The sequence below is a fragment of the Panthera tigris genome, chromosome B3 (assembly GCF_018350195.1).
Source record: "Panthera tigris isolate Pti1 chromosome B3, P.tigris_Pti1_mat1.1, whole genome shotgun sequence".
In the NCBI taxonomy this organism is placed as follows: Eukaryota; Metazoa; Chordata; class Mammalia; order Carnivora; family Felidae; genus Panthera; species Panthera tigris.
Genome location: NC_056665.1, coordinates 49,962,010 through 49,983,777, shown reverse-complemented (window position 1 = coordinate 49,983,777; position 21,768 = coordinate 49,962,010). Strand labels below are relative to the sequence as shown.

Genomic DNA, 21,768 nt, shown 5'->3' with positions numbered 1-21,768 from the left:
TGATCCAGCCATTGTTGGGCAAAAATAAATAAGCTAGTAAATACTTCTTTACCATTCCATATGTTCTTACATTTGTCCACTTGTTCATTTGATATGTATTTATGTGTTCCCTATAGCAGTAGGCACTGTGGCAAGTAGTAAAGGGATTGAATGATAAACGTTGACGTCTACTTTCTGAGGTTCATGTTCTAATGGGATAGTCACTTAACCATCTAGAACAATAACCCTAAGTCACTCCCAAAGTGTGATTAGTATCAAAGGAGGCTTTGATATTGAGAGATTGAAGAGGATCAAGTGATTGATACTTTTCAGGGACTGATGAAAGTGTGATAAAAGGAACAGGGCTTTTAGGGATGAGTAATATTTTTCCACTGTCCAAGAAGTAGTTGGGAAGCTACCTTGGGTCTGGGAAGACATTTGAGTAAAGACCAAAGTAAAGATACAAAATAAGTTCAAAGTGTGTGTAAGGTAGCCTGCCTACTAAGTAGGGCAAATAGAATGAAGGATGGTAGAGGGGCTCCTGGGTGGCACAGTCAGTTAAGCCTGCGACTTTGGCTCAGGTCTCACTCACGGTTCCTGGGTTTGATCCCCGTGTTGGGCTCTGTGCTGACAGCTGAGAGCCTGGAGCCTGCTTCAGATTCTGTGTCTCCCTCCCTCTCTGCCCCTCCCCTGCTCATGCTCTGTCTCTCTCTTAAACATAAATAAACATTAAAAAAAATTAAAACAAAAACAACAAATGTAGGTAGTATAAGAAGAAACTGTGCTATTGGGTTGACATTAGATTGTTGAGGGCCTTTAAAACCTACAGAGATGTTTGGATGTCATTCTTGAAGCTTAGGGTATAATCTTTGATTTAGAAAGATAACTAACTAAGGAAATGTTGCAGAAGGGTGTGAGGATATATATCAGACACAGTTCAGTTGTAGTAATAGACACCATGTTAGAAACTTTAAGTAGAAAGGGATTTGGCACAGGGAATTAAATGCTTATAATATCATTTGGGACTCAAGGAAGATCTTTCTGTAATAATCCTCAAAATATCACTGATATTTGAAACTGATTTTAAGAGAAGTGGTGAGTTTTCTTACAGTTGGGGAGGTGAGGAATCAGAAGGCTGCTTCTGCTAATGCAGCAGAATGTCTGAGACCACAAAGCTAGTGACCAGAGACTGGGAAATGAATGTCTCCAGGACTTAGCAGCCCAAGTAAACCAAGAAGCAGGAACTAGGCCTCCATCACTCGTCTGCTTTCCAAATGTAGCAGTGCACATGTATCTAATAGGCAGAAACTAAGATAATTGCATAAGCCTAGCTGCAAAGGAGTTTGGGAAATATGATGTTTAGTTTTCCAGTCTCAGAACTACTGGAAGCCACACTGAAAGAAGGTGAAATGAGTAAAACAGTTCTGGTGTTGAATACAGGAGGACTAGATGGAAATTAGTGATAGGGCTGATAAGCTAGTCCTGACAAAGCAAAGTAATGCTGTGCTAATGGCTTAGAGAAAATGAAGATTGTGGCAAAGGAGAAAATGTGTGTGAGAAACATTTTAGAAGTCATTTTTAATGACTTGACAAATGATTATTTCTGGGGAGAGGTGGATCTAGGTTTTGTGCTTCCTAAACATTATATAATTTGATGAGAATCTTTTTTAATATTTTTAAAAGTTTATTTATTTATTTTGAGAGAGAAAGAGCGCACGAGAGAGATCGAGCTCTCAAGCAGGTGAAGGGCAGAGAGAATGAAAGAACCCCGGGCAGGCTCTGTGCCATCAGTGCAGAGCCTGATGTGGGGCTTGAACTCACAAACTGTGAGATCGTGACCTGAGCTGAGATTAAGAGGCAGAAGTTTAACTGACTGAGCCACTCAGGTGCCCCTGATAAGACTGTTTTTAAGAAAAATACGAATTGTCAATAGGAAACAGAAAATTATTCATTTTTAATGAAAAAAAATGAATGCCAATGAATTATAAATTATAATATAACAAACACTACAAATATTATAGATTCCAGAAAAACAGCATAATATTTTCATTAACTTCCTGATACATCTCTTTAAGAGTTTTTCTAGAGTTTTTGACTTCAGATTCTTTGATCACTTCTTCATATGATGAAAGTCCTGAAATACCATTCTTATTGAAAAAAGATAATCCAGTGTTTAGGAGAAAAAAAATATCTGAGGCTCTCAAGGGGAAGGTTGATCATTGGCATGTGTCCAGCACACTCAATTATATTTGGGTGTGCACATATCTTTTTCTGTGATGAGGCTATCTGTGTTTACTAATGGACACCCAACAAAATTAGTCTCCTACCCTCTCATAGATCCTGGGTGATACGGGTACTATCTCTTTGATGATTACCTTTCAGAGGGATAGCTCCCAAGTACTTGGGGAAGACTTCTCTGGGTTGTAAAGTAACCTGGCAAGAGGCTTTGAAACACATTCACATTTCCCAGGGACAGAGGAAGAATTACAGTTAGGCTTTTTAAAGAGAATGCTCAAAAATTAAGACATCAGGGCCTAGAGTCAGGAAAAACCTTTCTAAAGTTTAGTCAAAGTGAGGGAAACTTTGAGAGTCTCTAGGTCAGTGAATGATTCCATCTCAGGGCTTTTCAAACTTGCCTGTGAAGGGACTCCTTAAATACTTTTCAGTTGATGACATTTGTTAGTCACTGACACCATCACTGTAGCCCCCAGTGCTGAAGCATCATTAGATTCAAGTTAAATCAACCCCTGCCGCGGGAGTGAGATAATAAGAAACAAAGAAAGGGAAAAGAGCAGCTGAGAATGAGGCAGAGGCTTTTACACCCCTTCCTCAGAAGAACATTTCCTTCTACAACTCCCAGTATACCAGGGTGATATGTTTACATTTCTTGTTGATTTTAATGCACTTGTGAGGTAGCGACCACTGTCCCCTACTCAAAATCTCCCCTGTGCTCATGGGCCAAAACTGGCCCACCAGCTGGTTTTGTTTGCATGGCCCACATGCGAGGTGAGAATGGTTTCCACATTTTAAATGGCTTTTAAATATCAAAAGAATACTATTATTTTGCGACACATGAATTATATGAAATTCAAATTTCACTGTCCAAAAAACCAAAATTTTGCTGGAGAACAGCCATGCCCATTTGTTTGTATATTGTTTCTGGGAGCACTGTGCTACAGTGGCAGAGTTTAATAGCTGAAAAGAGTTACTACCTGGTTCTTTAGAGGCAGTTTCCTGACCCCTGGTCTAGAGTTACTTTTTTTTTTAAGTTTATTTTGTGAAAGAGAGAGCATGCACAAGAGAGAGCATGTGTGAGCAGGGGAGGGGCACAGAAAGAGGGAGAGAGAGAATCCCAAGCAGGCTTCATGAGGCCCAGCTGGGGCTCCACCTCATGACCATGAGATCATGACTCACGGGGAAATCCAGAGTCAGATGCTTAACCAACTGAGCCACCCAGGCACCCCTAGAATTATTCTTATCAACTAATTAAACCTAAGTTTTTGCTAACTGGTAACAGTATTGTGATTGATTTGGCCCGCTACTAAATACCAGGCATGTGTAGACATTACCTAATGTGAAGAACAGAGTATCATGGAGGCTTCAGATGTTGTGGCATGCCCCTCAGGAGAATCATTTTTTAATCACCCAGTCTTTTGTTACTCCTCAAATCACACCGTGCAGGAAATAGGCCTCCTCAGATCTTGCAAATGCGGTCTCACTATAGTTAAATAGAATTATAATAAATACAATTAAATTTCAAGCTGCTCTTCTGTTTAAAGAATCTCTATGAAGATGTAATCAGTAGCACACTTTTAATTTCATATCATCTGATATTGTCTGGGATTTAGCGACAACAAGCCTGGCAGTTTTCTCCACAGTTTTCTGTGTTCCTCGAATGTAAATTTTCCAGCTGGGCACTGAAGACTGAGGTAGGAAGACCACACATGTGATCTGTGTCAGTCAGAATTCTGTTTGGCTGCATGAAATACAATTTTTTTTTTCTCCGTAGATCCCAAGTCCAGAAGTAATAAGGAATTCAGGATGAGGGTAGCTGTTCAGGATTGTAATTTTTTGAAAGGGTGGGCAGACAGGGCTAAGGTAAGGTATGGGGGCGTCCTGCTCCACCACACCTAATTGCTTGTTTAGCTTTTTATCTGAAGGTAACATGACTGTTTTACCTTCACGTGTCTAGTCTGAGTTTCAGGTGGAAGAAAGGAGAGGGACACAGGGCAGATGGAGAAAAAGCCTGACAAGGAGTTACATAGTGAACACTAATACAACAACAGTGCCTGGCAAGCATTCTTTTAGAGTCTTTCCAAATAATAATTCATGGTAATGTGCTAACTGGGTCCATCCCCTTTAATAAACTATATATATCTCATTAACCAAAATCATACTGCATGACCATTCCTGTAGGAAAAGAGGTCATGAAGTTAGGTATTTCAGAATGGCCACGTTTTAATTACAAGGTTCTAGTAGTAAGGAAGAATGGAAATGGATATCAAGCACACAACCAGAACAGTCACTACCAGTGTATATAACAGGGCTAGTGACTTGGGCATTAATGTGACTTACTAGGGTCATGTCAGCTGTCTTGATGATTTATACCAATCACAGAGGTAGATAAAGCATCTTAAGACATGACGTGAGCACATTAACTTTTACAGTTATTGAATGGTTAACTTTACTGTGGCCTAAACTGATGATGGTAGTGGATCTTAGGGTTTTCTCTTTTGATTGAGAGCTACTGACCCACGTGGTTGGGGGATGAGGGTTAATAAAAAGACAATATAGTTCACCTCTTTCCCTGGGAAAGTCTGAGGGAAAGTGGGAAAGGAAAATCTAAGACCTTTAACTCATCAGCAGTTTTCAGTAGCTTTACTGAAGAGTCTTCTGCCTAATAAGATGGCAAGCATCTTGAAGGCAAGTTTCATTTCTTAGGCTCTTTCATTGTCTCCGCAAGGGGTTAACACAGAAAATAATATCAAGTTTGATTGTCTGACATATGAACCAGATAAAAGTAGTTTATTCAGAAAATTGGAGTTTCAACTTAGGAACAGTTCATCAATTTCTGTTAATAGCTCACTTCATCAAAATCACTGACTTCAAAGAATGAGTTATAACCCCATAAATCTACCTTTTATGTGAAAGTGTTAGGAAGTTTCTGCTTCGGCCAGTATCTTCCAAAGTACACTTTGTTATTTACAGAATACTCATGTAGGCAGAGACCTTTGCTCTTACTTCCACTCTCTTATTTCTTTTTATTTTTGATTAAAATCTGAGACTCAGAATGGGGGATCATCTACCTATAAACTTTGTGTGACTTTGATGTTTTTATTTTATCTAATTTATTTACTTTATTTAATCAACATAACTTCATCTTTAGACTTATAAGCAAACTCATTATTTTCAGATCCTGTGAAGAGGTCAGTCCAACACTGAGATAGCCTCAGAGGGAAGTATTAGTTTTTTGTGTGTGTTTTGTTTTGTTTTGTTTTTTTGCTTAATGTTTTATATATATGTCTTTTAAACACTAAATCATAAACATACTGGAAAGGCAATCAGTACTTTCAGATTATGAAGTCTATACTTGTTACCAAAAAGAAAGTACTTTTTGAAATTGTTCTTGATGAGAACAGTAGCTATTCCTGCTTCCACAGGTAGGAGAAATTTCAAAATAATAATTTATTTCTGAGGAGGTACAGTGGTGTGTGGGGTAGTTGATGTTTTATCTTGCTGACTCATATTGTTGTGAATTAGTACAGTGGTGATTCAGTTCTCTGGACTCTTTCCCCTGAAAGCAACTTTTTGGATACTTTCTTATTCATCACAGAGAGTCTATGTGGCTTATTGGCAAGAGATTGGTTCTGTTGTGAAAGCTATCTGCATTTGAATCACTGTTTTGTCACATACTAGCTCTATCACCTTAGATAAATTTTTTATATCTTTGAACCTTCCATTCTGTAAAATGAGGAAAATAACTCCTAGAGTTGTTTTGAGGGTTACTTTTAGAATGACCATTTACTTCTGTTCTCCTATTTTGTTTTTGCTCTGTACAGAGGGAAAAATTCATAAAACTATTGGATCAGTTGCATAACTCTTTAAGGATTGACCTGTCAAAGTATAGGGTATGTACAAAATTATTTTCCTGAAGGTAAGATACCATGTTTGACTGAGATGCTTTCTTGTCATATTATAAAAAATCATCCACTGTGTAATGGAAAAGTAAAAATACTGATCTTGGGATCTCAGGTTCTATCACACTGGAAAAGTCCAGTCAGTAAGCAAGCAGATGTCCCTCGTTCAGAGACCTTGCCCCACACAAGCCTATACTAATAAAGTGTGTGTGTGTGTGTGTGTGTGTGTGTGTGTGTGTGTGTGTGTTTAATTTTACAATTATTTTAATAACTTTCAGACTGAGAGGCAATCAGCTAATTCTTGAGGTAAACATGTGGCATAGACCTCATCTTGAAAGCTCACCCCTTGTTGCTGAGATATCCTGCTGATAGTTCCTCGGCTTTTAAGATTCTTACTTGGACTCACCGCTTAATTCACTCTTTCTAGATCACTATAATATGCTTTTTGAAGTTGTCCAAAGTTTTTGTCAACTATTCTATACTTCACCTCCAGGTGAAACATACAAATACATACACACACAAATGTATTCATGTATTTTTGTGTGTAAATATATATATTATTTTAATTATAAAGATCTTAGATACAAAATATTCAGTTATAAATTATATTTCTAGAAAAAATTTGTAGCAATAACTCTTGCATTCTTTATTTAATAATTTATTCTAAACATCATACCTGCAAATATGTGTATCTCCTACATTCATGTTTTAATTCATTATTGATGGATCTCTTAATTGTATATTTCTGGAAATTATACCACATTTTGTCAAATTCAACCTTCCTGTTGGAACTGGGGCCAACACTGTTAGAAGATAACTGCTATTAACTAGGCAATAAAAAAAAGATAATTGGGGGCAAAGGGGCCTTGAGGCCACATTATTTGTCATCATTTTGACACCTTAACTCTGCTGAAGTTCATGAATATCTAAAGGTTACATGTGGTTTTTCAGGTCACTCTTTAAAAAGCCAATCTGAAAGCATGGTAAATGAGAAATTCCTCAATGTTACAATGTTAAAATCTTATATCAAACATTTTCATGATCACACCTTTCCTTTACTTCAAAGTTCTGAACTTCTTTATTTTTATATGACATTTCACCCAACATCACTAACAAACTTTTTGTTGAAATCCACAGTACTTGAGGGAGAGACTTGGCAGTGCAGTCTTACTCTTTTTTTTTAACTTTTAAAAGTTTCTTTGTGACTAAAGGTAAATGTAGCATATGTAAAAGTTCCCAAGGGTATTTTTGGAAAAAATTACTCATCTTGAGAAAGTTATTAAAAATATTTCCAACTACATGCTGTCCACTCCACTTTTAGTAGCAAAATTATTATAGCAACAAAGACGAATAATAACGCTGCATGAATTGTATAATTATATATACATAATATATAATAAAAATTATATTTTTATTGCAATGTGGAAATAGAAGCATATGGCTTTGTAAGACTAGCAGTATTTCCATATTGTTTACTTTTTGTAATATTTTATGATAAAATAGTTTGGGAATACTCTAGGGATATTTTTATAATTTTACACAGTTCATTCCCCATTTCCTTTACCAGAAAGCTAGTTTTAATTTGTTTTCCCACTCTGAAAATTTACCCATTTTCTGTTTATTAATTAACCAGGAAAACTTCCCAGCCAGCAATGCTGAACGACTGCAAGACCTGAAATCAACTGTTGACCTACTAACAAGTATCACCTTCTTCAGGATGAAGGTACCTCATCTTACCTGTCACCATCTTGTTGTGACATACCACATTTATTCCCTGCTAAAGTCTGGCTTTTACTCCTCTCTTGACCAGTGCGGTCCAACCCTTGCAGTTACGCCATGATGCCTTTTCCTTTGCTAAGTGAATCCTCCAGCATGAGGTCTGTTGAAAAAGAATTATCCTAGACACCTAAAATATTCTGATACATTCGGCTTAAATTTAGTTTTAAATTAAATCCATCTTAAATACGGCTCTTACTAAAAAAGAAATCTCTAAGAATGCTAAATGGAAATGAGTTACTTCTTACTTTAGTTTTAACTCCCATGGCTTGCTAACCTTTTCATCCCAACAGAGTAGCTGATTCTTTTAAGTTTGCCCCAATTGTGACAACTTCCACTTTGAGCCCTGGAAATGTCTACATAGGGATATATTTGATTGTTGAATCCTTTTGTATAGTTAACTATCTACAAAACTATGCAGGCATTTCTTTTTAGGTAGATCTCTGCTTTAACATCAAGTTCTTTGCACTCATAATTGGGCTATCAAGACTATTCATGTCAAGTGTTTCCTAAAACTATTTGTCAGGCTATGGGCTAAAAAATTTTGCTCTCTGAAAGAGTTTTATGATGTTTATTCAGAAAATTCCTCTACAGAAAAAAACAAAACGATTTTCAGTTGCTCATGATTGTTTTCACTAGAAGCACTAAAAATGGTACTATATGAGAGACAGAAAACAAAACCATGCCATATCAGCAGTCATTTAGAGTTTTTCAAGTCCAAAGAAAATTCATTTGGCTTCAAATCACAGTGTAATTGGGTGACTGGGATAAATAGAATTTATATCCATTCTTATCCTCTGGAAGCAGCTGTTGGAACAGTGTATAGGAAAGGATAGTGAGCTTCCAACCAGGCTTACGAGGAAAAGTTACTTTATTGACAGGTGATGGCTGTCATTAACACTGAGGCAGGGGGGACATGGGAGTGAGGGTAGGGGGTGCCTGCACAAGTGCTACATATCTGCCATTTCTCAGTCACCAGCCTTGATGTGTTTAGAAACCAAATCTCAAACTTCCAGCACCTCCTCCTCCATCCTCACTACCAGCCGATGACCTTGCTTCACACTGCACTGAAAAAAATGGGAGCAAATGCGGGAGAGCTTCCTCAAGCTCAGACCACATGCTCCTCCCACCCACCCCATCTATCTACTTACCTGCATCTGTGTCCATATACTCTTCCTTCCTTTATTACTATTGATTAGCTGTCTCTTCTCCTAGAAAAGGCCATCTCTTCCAGCTGTGCAATTGATTTCATGCCCTTCTGAACACTAAAGCCTTGGTGCTGCAGTGGCTCCTACTCTCCTTAAAGATGGACTCCACTTTTTTCTCCATCTACAACACCCGAATTCCCCCTGTCCTTTAATACCAAAACACCTTAGAATCAGCCTCGTTATGTTTTATTGCCCATCTCTATTCTTTCAGCATCTTTTGAACAAATTTCCTCCTCCCATTTTCTTTTTTTCTCATTACACGCAGTCAAATTCATTCCTCTGGTGTACAGATCTATTCTTTTTGACAAACGTGTAGTCGTATCACCACCACGGCAATTAACCAATGAAACGGTCCCATAATCCTCCAGAATTCCCTCGGGCTGCTTTTTAATACTCACTGCCTCTCCCACCCCTTGGCAACTACCTATCCATTGCTGTTTCCTTATAGGCTTACCTTTTCCAGAATGTCCTGTGAATGAAATAATACGCTATATAGCATGACACATTGGCTGTTCATCCATCTTGTTGAGTGTTATCAACAGTTCATTCCTTTTTATTGAGTAGCCATTCTTGGTTATGCAGGTAGCCATTCTGAGTAGCCATTTACTGAGTAGCCATTCTTGGTTATGCATGTACTATAGGCATTTGGGTTGTTTCCAGTTTGGGTTGTTAATAAAACTGTTAAAAAAATTATGTAGAAATTATTAGTGTAAACATAAGCTTTCACTTTCCTTGGAGTGAGGTTCCTGGGTTTGCCTTCTTAGCAGCTATGTTTGAGAATCCTAATTGCGCTATATCTTGTGGCAAAGCTCTTGGTATTTTCCGTGGTTTTAAATATTACTATTTTGTTAGCCATTCTAATAGGAGTGAAACTGTATCATATTACATCTTAATTTTATTTATTATTGATAATGTTGGTCATCATTTCTTGGGCTGATTTGTTATCTGAATTTTTCTTTTAGGAACAATCTTTTGAAATATTTGCCCATTTTTTATTAGTTTGTTTTGTTTTGTTTTAGTATCAAGAGTTCTTTGGGACCCTTGGCGGGCTCAGGTGGAAGAGTATGTGGCTGTTGATTTCGGGGTCATGAGCTCCAGCTCCAATTTAGGCAAAGAGATTACTAAAAATAAATTTTAAAAACTTAAGGAAAAAAAAAGAGTTCTTTATATAGTCTAGATACAAGTCTTTTGTCAGGTGCTTTATTTGCTAGGAGTTTCTCCCTGTCTGTACTTTATCTTTTCATTCTCTAACAGTACCTTTTGTACAGCAAAAGGGTTTAATTTGGATGAAGTCTACTTTAGCAATTTTTGATTTATAGATAGTGCTCTGGGCTAAACCAAGGTCACAAAGAGATTTTCCTGTTTCTTCTAAAAGTTTTATTTTATCTTGTATGTTTAGTCCTGTGTTTTATTTTGAAAGTTTTGTTGTTGTTGTTGTTGTTGTTTTTAATGGTATGAGGTATGGGTCAAAGATAACTTTTTTTTTCTGCATACTACATGTTTGATCATTCTAACACCATTATCCAGGGTTAATTTTTGGACTTCTTCTCTTTTGTATCCATACTCATCTAGTCCTGTTCCTTTGAATTCTTATTTAAGCTAATAATTTCTAAATTTGTATCTCTAGCCTCAGGCATCTCCATGAGTCCAGACTCATACGCAAATGTCTACTTCCATGCGTAACAACCTTCTCAATCTTAACCTGCCTGAAACCGAGCTCTTCATCACCTGTGTACAGCTTTATTTGTCTAGTTAACCTACCTTCATTGTATCAGTTATCCACGCTAGAACCATGGGGTCCTAACTCCTCTCTTTCTCTCACACTAATTATCCAATCATTGAGCAGATCCTGTTAGCTCTTCCTTCCCAAATTAAACAGCTCCTAGCTTAACACCATAGTCCAAGCACTATATTGACTAAATTACTATAGTGTTCTCATCCCTGGTCTTTCTACATTTTCCATAGCCTACCTTAAAGCAGCCTAAGGGAGTTGTTTGTTTGTTGTGTTCATTCATTCATTCTTTTTTCTTAAGCCATTTAAATGACAGTTGAGTTACATCACTTTGCCCTTCTGCTGAAAGAGTCTGATTCCTTCCCACCTTACTCAAAGTTAAGGTTCTTAAAATAGTCTGTACATAGATTTTTCCCCTGGCTCCATCCTTTTACTTCTCTGAATTCACCTAGTGTTGCATCCTCTTTGTTAGTTCTATTCTGCTGAAACGTTTTCTATCTCCTCTGCTTTATTTTACTTTTCAATGTGCACCATCATGGAATATATTTTACTGATTTCTTTTATTATCTGCTAGAATTTAGCTCCATGAGGAAAGGGATTTTTCTTCCTTTGTTCACTGGGGTATCCTATTGTCGTGCACACAGTAGGTGATAAATGTTGAATGATTGAAAAGAATGAATGGATGAATAATGTTGTGATTGGTCCTCTATGTGTTTCTATTTGAATATTTACAACTATGCTCATTTTCACTGCATCGTCATATGAGAAAATTAAACATTTACACTAAAATGGTTTTAAAGGTTTTAAAATAAACCTTTTTTCCTGAATGTAGAAATATCAACTAAAAACATTTATTGAAGATTATTTGAGTTGTTGATACTGGATTACAATGTTATATTTTTTGACTTTAAGAAAATAATTTGTCTCTCAGGTTCTGGAGCTGCAAAGTCCCCCAAAGGCCAGCATGGTGGTGAAGGACTGTGTTAGGGCGTGCCTGGATTCTACATACAAGTATATTTTTGACAATTGCCATGAACTCTATTCCCAACTAATTGATCCGGTAAGAAAAGATGTATGTCTCCTTTGTTTCTAATGTCTGTTTCTATATGTTTAGAATGACACTAAATGAGAATATATGTTCAATTAATTTCACATTAACTGTGGGTTTTGAGAATTCTTAATCTTTTCTTCACATATGAACATCACTTTCATTTACATGAAATAATTCGCTCCTTAAAACAACCTTATGTAATAAAGGTAGATACTATGTTTTAGGCTTTTCAGATGAGGAATCAGTTTCACAACAATTAAGTGATTTGCTCAAGGTCACGCAGTGGTCAAGTGGCAGATTTGGGACTAGAATTTAGGATTCCAACTCACCTCTTACGTTCTTCCTCTAACACATAACTTCCTCCCTTATCACTTTACCTAATAAATGTGATAGATGGGGAAACATATAACAGGACGGTGAAATCATCCTATATGTAAATTAACTATTAAGGAATATTTCAAAAATACAAAAGAAAATATAGAAAGCAAACCAAACATATATACACTTACCACCTAGATGACCAAATGTTAACATTTAGTAATATTTGCTCTGTTCTTTATTGTCTAAAGGCATTAAATGAATATTACACCTGCAGAAAGCAGCATTTCCCTTTGTGCTTTTTCCAAAGTGAATTCTCCTCCCTTTCTCTTCCTTCAGAGATAAACACTAATAGTAGACAGTTTGAGCATATTTTCACATATGCTCAATGAACACTTCAGTTTTATTATCTGTGAATTAGCTATTGATCCTCTGTTGATTTTTCTGCGGGCTTGTCTTTTACTTATTAATTTGTAAAAAAAAATTCTAAAATATATTCTGGATACTAATCCTTTGTTGGTTATGTGATTTAATATATATTACTTCCCTCTTTATATGTGATGTATCTTTTTGTTGTGTTGAAGTTTTCCTCATACTAGGCATCATGCATACTATGATTTATGCATTGCTATCACTTCTATAAAACTGGTGTTTGGAGATGACTTTTTAATATGTATCTACTGTCCACTTTCCTGAAGAAAGTAGGCACTCCACTAGATACTGGAAATTGTGCAATCACTCTGGACCTTCTTGGTTACTTGAGTGGGGCAAATTCTAGATAATTATATTGAATGAGAAAAGTGGGACTCTTTCATTTTAGGTTTCAGGCTGAGCTTCTTATAGTATTAAAACTTTCTGGTGTCCTTAGCCTAGTAGGAGAAAAAAATTAAAGCTGGACTTTGTCATTGTGTAAGAAAATAATGTATAACCACATAATTGTTCATAACTTTATTATTCCTGCTAGATGTGTTCTAGTCTAAAAACTTAGTTATCTGGGATTTTTAAAGATTAAATTGTCTCTCACTGTGTTTTTCCATTGGGTGGCTTTCTCATAGCTTCTCTTTGTCTATTTTCTACCATCTTCCTCCCATAAGGCCCTTCCATACTTTTACATTTTCAACTTCATTGTATTTATTTTAACTAAAAGGTAAAATTGAAACTTTTTGTTACACCAGGTATGTTATCCATACATAACTTCATAATCAATTTACCAAACCTCCCAGCTTCAATTTCGTATTCCTTGAAACTTCATACACACTATCCCCTCTCATGATCCCTAAATTCTATTATTTTCATGAATTGTCCATCCTCTTTCATATCCATGCATTTATGTATCCTGTTCTATTTGTCTATAATGTTTTTCCCCTCTTTCCTGCCTTCATCAAAATTGAACTTAAATATGACATACTATTCTAATTTATACCCAGTGGATGAACCATATCACCAAAATGTCTTATTTAGTGTCTTTCTACTTACTATATTACTAATAATAATAATTCACAAATAGCATAAACAGTTTTATTTTCCTAAGAGATATAGAGATATGGGCGGTTCCCATAAAGCAAACATGCTCCTAACAAATAGTAAATGAAGTGTCACCTCAAGATGAATCTAACATGGCTTAATATTTGCTAACCTGGCTTTAAAAACAAAGACATTTACATAGTTTGCCAACTGTCTAGTTATTCTTTTTGGTGAAGAGATCTATATAGATAAAATTTATAAGAAATCTTATCAATGTAGAGAATGTAAGAAATGTAAGAAATGTAAGAAATGTAAGAAATCTTATCAATGTAGAGAAGTAGAAAATTTGGAGCTATGTTTTCCATCAAAGAAAAAGACTTTTCCATAAGCATTGTTATCATTTGAAATTCTAAAGGAAGTACCTATTGGATCTGAGTAATTTAGAAAAATAATATTCTCTAGAGCCCTTCTGAAGCCATCTTGGAAAAGTTTTAATGATTAAGGTTTATCTCCCCTTAGTTGATTGGAACGGTCTTCTCCCGTGAGCTCAAGATCTTTTTTTCTCATACCACACATCTAAATTGTCCTAAAATTCTGATGACTTTATCTTCAAAACTAAATACCTTATCTTCACAGTATTTCCAGAATCTGACCACTTTTTTTTAATGTTTACTTACTTTTTGAGAGAGAGAGAAAAAGAGCTTGAGCGGGGGAGGGACAGAGAGAGAGAGACAGACAGACAGACACAGAATGTGAAGCAGGCTCCAGGCTCTGCACTGTCAGCACAGAGCCAGATGGGGGGCTCGAACCCATGAACCATGAGATCATGACATGAGCTGAAGTTGGACACTTAACTGAGCCACACAGGAGCCCTGAGTCTGACCACTTTGACCAGCTCCATCCTTCCATCCTGATCTGAGCCACCATCATTGCTCATTTGCATTACTATATAAGTTCCTAATAGAGAACAGTGGTTGCATCCTACCATCCTCTATTCTCAATAAAACAGTAAGAATGATTGTTTTAAAAAGGAAATCAGACCATGTCCTTCTGTTGCACACAATGTTATAAAGTCCCTTCATTTCAGTCTAATTTGAAGTCCTTAAAATTGCCTATAAGGCATAGGATCTGGCTCATATTACACCTTCCACCCCACTTAATCTGTCCTGCACACATACAATTGTGTAAGTGGAGAGTCAAATAAGGGTTTACCCACAAGAACAGGGTTGAACCCCCTGATACTTACGTGAGTGCATAGATCATAGTAGGTGCTCAGAAAAGCATTTGAGTGAATTGAATAAGTGAATAAACAATATTTTTTCTCAAACCAAATGATGATAATTTATAGGTATATTTGGCCTACTATAAACAGGAGTGAAAGGAGTGCTCTATTCTGTGGTAGACACTCAAGTGCTTGCCTAAAGCCTCTTGGAGTTGTATTGGGTCATGCCACAGCGTCCTGAATGATGAGATAGGGGAGAAATTGATGAACACCCCATCCAGTCCCAACACTTAAAAATACCTTGCAGTATTCTCCAGCCCTCTCTTCTGTGCTGCAGTAACCTTGATATACACCCATTCTAAATGGTATAGCTATCAGGTGGAGGAGGGCTATCCAGCCAGCTTCAGACTTTGGATATTTAATAAATAATCATTTACTACATTAACTCATTGAGATTTGGAGATTTATTTGTTGCCACAGCATAACTTGGCTTATTTTGACTAACATACCTTCATATCAGATTCCATCCTGCCACCCAAACTATTTAAAATACATCTGTGTTTATGTGACTCCTATCTATAACTCTACACTCCCCATTCACTTATGGGATTAAGTCTGAACACTGCCGTTATCCAAAGGCCCTCCAAGATCTAAGCTCTATCTTTCCTTATTTTAACCTCATTTCTATTTTGCATTCTGTGATTCAACACACTAAAGTCCATGATGACTTTGTCTGCATTTTTTTTCCTGTTTGGAGTTGTTTTACCTCCTCAAACCCCCTTCATGACTAACTCTAGCTCATCTGGCCATTTCTTCAGAAAGCTTTTAGGATCTCTCCTACCTATATTAGGTATTCCTGCTCTCTGCTCTTATAATACCATTGACATGTTATCACCAGTGCACTTATTATGCTGAATTTATTAAGCACAGAATAATGTAATACCTGTTTGGCCTGTCTTTCTGATTAGGCTGCAATGTAGCCCCAGTGTTCAATGCTGTGCCTGACAAAGAGTAGGGTTGATAAGGTAATAAATTAATAAAAAACACATTCTATAAAAGCAGCACTATGATACTTAGCTATTTATAGTCTCTTTCAATGACTCCACTTCTAAGTATGTGGTCAAGAACATGGTCTCTGATGTCAGAACCCTTGAGTTCAAATCCTGGCATTCCTGCTTATTATTTTTGTAATCTTGGATGCACTACTGAGTCTCTTCATGTCTTAGTTTCTTCATCAAGACCTATTTTTTAATATTCATGCTAATTGTCTTTTATCTGAGTTCTCTTTAGATGAAGTAATGCCTGAAACCAAAAACCAAGAATTTCAGGGTTGTTAGACACAGTATAATTCTGATTATTTAAATGTGGAAGCATACTTTCTCTCTCCAAAGGGTTTTTAAAGAATCATGTGAAAATAGTGATTGGAATAAAAATGGAAAGTAGATTTAAGAGAAAAATCAAAGTAACTGTAGTTAGAACAACAAAATAGAGTGTGTTTTCTAAAGGCTGGCTGCACACTCAGAGAAAAGCATTCACCTTGGCTGAATCACCAAGTTCTATGTTTGTCCTTCAATTTAGCATAACTAAGAACTCAAATGTTGTAGTGTGGACATAGGTGATTGATCTCTTGCATAGAGACACATGAGACAATCCAGAAACTAGGCCAATGTTCTAATTATATTTCTTTAATAATTAGTAATGAGTTTAAGAAACTTCTCATAAGTTTTTTAACTATTTGAGTAACGATTTTTGTAAATTACCTGTTTGTATCTTGTGCCTATTTTTAAAAACAGAGTTTTTGTATTTTTTGGTCTATATTATGGCATTTCTGAGTCCTTTTGATGCTGCAGAGATTTTTCACAATCTGTAATCTTTATTTATCTTTGTCACAGTGTACGCTAATAAGAAATTCTCAGCTTTGATATAATCAAATTGATGTTTTTCTGTTTAAATTTGAGCTTTGGAGTTTTTTAAAGAGTCTGCTCTACCCATCCCACAAAAAGAAGTCCTCCTTATGTCAACTTTAATAAAATGGATATTTTCTAGCTTGGTAATAATCATTGTTAATTACGATCATCCAATTCCCCTTGCTGTTGTTCCATGCTCCTAAGGCAGTCTTCAGATTATAGGTTGGCTTTTTATATAGATGTCCTTCTAGGAAAGGATAGGCCAAAAATTGTCAAGTCTGTTTGAAATGTTTGTATTTTTTTTTAAAAAACTATAATTTGTTCCCTGAAGTGAGCTTAAATTTATACTTGTGCCTAACATATCTAGGAATGAATATCTACCTACCCAACCATGTACCCACCCAACCACCTACCTACCTCTATACGGAAAATCACATGCGGATTGTCTCCAACTCACAATGGTTTTGTGTACAATTTCTTGACTTTATGATGGTGTGAAAGTGATAGGCATTCAGTGGAAGCCATACTTGAGTTTTTGAATTTTGATCTCTTCTTGAAGTAACAATATATATTATGATCCTCTCTCATCGATGGTAGGCAGTGGCTGTGTGCCACAGCTCCTTCCCCCACACGACCACAAGGGTAAACAACTGATTCAACCATTCTGTACCCCTACAGCCGTTCTGTTTTCCACTTTCAGTACACTATTCAACAAATTTCATGAGACATTCAATACTTTAGTATAAAATGAGCTTTGTGTTAGGTGATTTTGCCTAACTGTAGGATTTTTAAGTATTCTGAGCACATTTAAGGTAGGCTAGGCTATCCTGAAATGTGTGGTTGGTTAAGTGTATTAAAGGCATTTTTGATTTATAATATTTTAATTTATGGTGGATTCATTGGGACATAACCCCATCATAAATTGAAGAAAACATGTATATATGCTTTGGGCTTCTTTGTTTCCCTCCCAAATCCAGTTATTCTGCCTCTTGCTTGTGAGGAAATCTCTGCTATGAATTTGGTATTAGCTTTCTGATTCCTCGTTGTGTATATTTATTATACATGGCTGTTATCCATTTGTAGTACCATGTATATCTCCATCAATCTCTTATATACTACATTATATAAATATGCCATACCATGGTGTGGTTACATATGTTAATTCCAGAACCAGGCAGCCTAAGTGTCGTTTGGTAGGGATTCTGCAATTTTTAAAGCTCATTACTTTTTACAGAACTATCTATGCTGATACATTTAGGAACAGCTTATTGATTTTTTTTTACAGCTACCTATCACATAAATGTACCACAATATACATATCAATTTTAACATTTCACTTTTACCAATAATACTGTAACGAAATTTTGTGGTGAAAATTATATTTGCAACTTCCAGTCTGTGGTCTTTTTATGTTTATATATTTTGAGAGGGTGGGGAGGGGCAGAGAGAGAGTGAGAATCTCTGCTGACAGCACAGAGTCTCATGTGGGACTCAAATTCATGAACCATGAGATCATGACTTGACATGTAATCACAAGTTGAATACTTAACCGAATGAGCCACCCAGGCATCCCATCCAGTCTTTGGTCTTAAAGAACAAAAGCATGCCCTCCTTTCCTCTATTTTTCCAATTCTATTAGAAATAATATAAGCTTGTACAATGTGGTCAAAAGTACTCTTTTTTTCACGTGTTTAAATGTCTTTTTACTTGTCTGATTCCCATAGTACACACTGAGTTTAATGAGAACAAAAAGTCTGTCTTATTTATTATTGAATTTACAGTACATAATACCATGCATCACATAGAGTAGCAAAAATCAACAAATACTTGCTTACTTAATGGAACTTCTATGCAGAAACATCTGTTTGTACACAACCTGTGATAAGTATCCTGCTATTTATTTAAAAATGTTGACCAAGAGATCTTCTGAAAACCTCTTGGGAAAGAAAATACCCTCCAAGAATACTTCAATTTGGCAACTTAAATGAACTGAAAGCTATAAGATTTCAAAAAGTCTACCCTTGAGCTGTAGGTATGTGCTTCTTTAGTTATTTTAGCAAAAGAAGTTGCTTTAGTTACTTTTCTTTAGTTTTGTTCTTTTGCTTTTATTTTTGCCCTAGCTAATTCTAAATAATTCAGTAATAAAAGGATCCTTAAAAATAAAATCTGACGTTGAAATTTACAAATAGAAAAATTCTAATTTTTAACTTTTTATTTGAGATGCTACTTAAACAGTAATCATTAAGGAACTGGCTTGAAAGCATCCCTGACTTCTCCTAAGGTTTTTTGTTTTTTGTTTTTTTGTTTTTTTGTTTTTTTTTCTTTAAGCAATGGGCTTTCTTATACAACTGGTAGCTTTAGTATAGGGAATGATGTCCATTGTGCATTTATAGTGCCTTTTCAGTACCTCATGTAATTATTGTCTTAGCACTAGATCTAAGTAAATACCCATTTAAAAATTAATTTTCTTTTAAAGTTTGTTGCAAAATGTGTAGAAGAAAGTTATGAGTATGAAATTTCTTCTTAAATATCAGTTTCATAAGCAATATATAAATTGTTATGAAAAAGAATTGCTCAAAATAAATGGTATAATGACATATTTTCTGTATTGATGAGAAACATGAAAATCCAAAGCATAATACATTATGAGATCATTGTTTTCCTCAATGTGTATTTCAATTTTTCTAAGAAAGTAAAATACGTTAAGCTGAAATAAATTCTAAAATCACAAAAGTATGCTGTGTTAGTGAAACTAGTATAACCTTGATTTTAAAATGGATTAGGAGAGTGCATGCAAAGAAAGTGATAAACTCATTATGTTTAATAAACACTGATGAACAATTTCAAAATAAAATATCAAATGGCATATTTAAAATATAACCAGATCAATAAATTTGATCTCAGGAATACAAGGGTGGTTCAGCATTGAAAACCTATGAATATATTTTATTGTAATACTTAACTAAAAATATCATACGTTTATTCAATATAAGTAGAAAGAGCGATGTGATGAAATTTGATGACTCTTTATGATTAAAAATAAACTCAGAACATTAGGATGAAACACATCTTTTTTATTTTTTATTTGGTTAAGGCTATGTTAGAAAACCTCTACCTAATATTAAAGCTTAACAGATGAAGTCTGGGTGGATTTCTTTAAGAAATATAGATAATTGTCCTATTAACTCTGCTCTGTAACATAATATTTGAAGAAGCAAGAGAATAAATATTAGAAATGAAAAGAAAAAAACTTTAATTGATGGATGATATGACTATACACATGTAAAAAGTAGCAGGATCTACCTGAGATTTTGGTTCAAATAAGAATAAATCTCAAATTAAAAAATATAGAATTTTTTACATGAGAAATTGTGCACACGTTACTAGGGAAAGGAGAAATAGTTTAGCATGCTGTGTTAAGAAAATCATATGGAGTCTCATCATATGAAGATGGGGAAAAAGGAGTGGACTCTTGCCTAACACCATATACAATGTGAACTCAAAAGGATGAAAGAGATGAGTCTAAGTGGTAAAAATTATGGTGGTATAGGAGAATACCTTTCTAGTGCAGTATAAGAAAGACTTCATAAAACTCAAAGCACAAATTATAGTCATTCTTTCATTCATTAATTCATGTATAATTAACATACGATGTTATATTAGTTTCAGGTATACATCTTAATGATTCAACAATTCTGTGCATTACTCAGTGTTCAAAACAATAAGTGGAGTCACCATCTGCCACAATAAAACATTATTAAAATACTATTGACTATATTCCCCAAGCTACACTTTTTATTTCTATGACCTATTTTATAACTGGAGGTTTGTACTTCTTAATACTCTTTACTTCGTGCACCTCCCTCCCCCACATCTTCTCTGGCAACCACCATTTTGTTCTCTGTATTTGAGTCTGTCTGTTTGTTTTGATATATTTAGATTTGACATACAAATAAAAACATATGCTATTTGTCTTTCTCTGACTTACTGTACTCAGCATAACACTCTCTAGGGACATCCTTGTCGTCAAAAATGTCAAAAATCTCATTATTATTTTTTTTTTATGTCTACTATTGCACTGAATATATGTACCACATCTTCTGTATCCATTCATTTATCATTGGTCACTTGGGTTGCTTTCATGTCTTTCCTATTGTAAATAATGCTGCAAACACCAAGGGGGTACATAAATCTTTTCAAAGTAGTATTTTTATTTGGGGGGGTAAATATGCAGTAGTGGAATTACTGATGATATATCTATTTTTAATTTTTCGAGGAACCTTCATATTGTTTTCCACAGTAGTTGTACTAATTTAAATTCCTACAAATGCACACGGGTTCCCTTTTCTCCATATCCTCACCAATAATTGTTATGTCTTCTCCCTTTGATTCTAGCCATTGTCACTGGTGTGAGATATGAGGTGATACCTCACTGTACTTTTGATTTGGATTTCCCTGATGGTCAGTGATATTGAGCATCTTTTCATGTGTCTGTGGGACATCTGTCTTTTTTGGAGAAGTATCTGTTGCTGGTGTTAAGTTGATAAATTTTTTATATATTTTGGATACTAACCCTTTATCAGATATCATTTGAAAATATCTCCTCCCATTTAGTAGGTTGTGTTCTAGTTTTGTTGATGGTCTCCTTCTCTGTGCAGAATATTTTTTTGGTCTAGTTCCAGTAGTTTATTTTTGCTTTTGTTTCCTTTACCTCAGGGGACATATCTAGAGAATGTTGCTAAAGCTTATCAGAGACATAACTGCCTGTGTACTCTTCTAAGATTTTTATGGCTTCGGGAGTCACATTTAGGGCTTTATCTATTTGGAGGTTGTTGTTGTTGTTGTTGTTGTTGTTGTTGTTGTTGTTGTTGTTTTTGGTATGGTGTAAAAAAGCGTTTCAGACATTTCATTGTCTTGCATGTAGCACTATTTGTTGAAGAGACTATCTTTTCCCCATTGTGTATTTTTGCCTCC

At 35.5% G+C, this 21,768-nt stretch overlaps 1 protein-coding gene across 1 annotated transcript in view; it reads left to right on the top strand.

The window, feature by feature from the left end:
• UNC13C (unc-13 homolog C) overlaps window positions 1-21,768 on the top strand; it is a 569,448-nt gene that overhangs the window by 297,899 nt on the left and 249,781 nt on the right. The window contains exons 13-15 of the mRNA XM_042988813.1: window positions 6,039-6,107; window positions 7,750-7,839; window positions 11,764-11,892. Of these exons, the coding sequence (XP_042844747.1) occupies window positions 6,039-6,107; window positions 7,750-7,839; window positions 11,764-11,892 (288 nt within the window). The remainder of the gene's footprint in view (window positions 1-6,038; window positions 6,108-7,749; window positions 7,840-11,763; window positions 11,893-21,768) is intronic.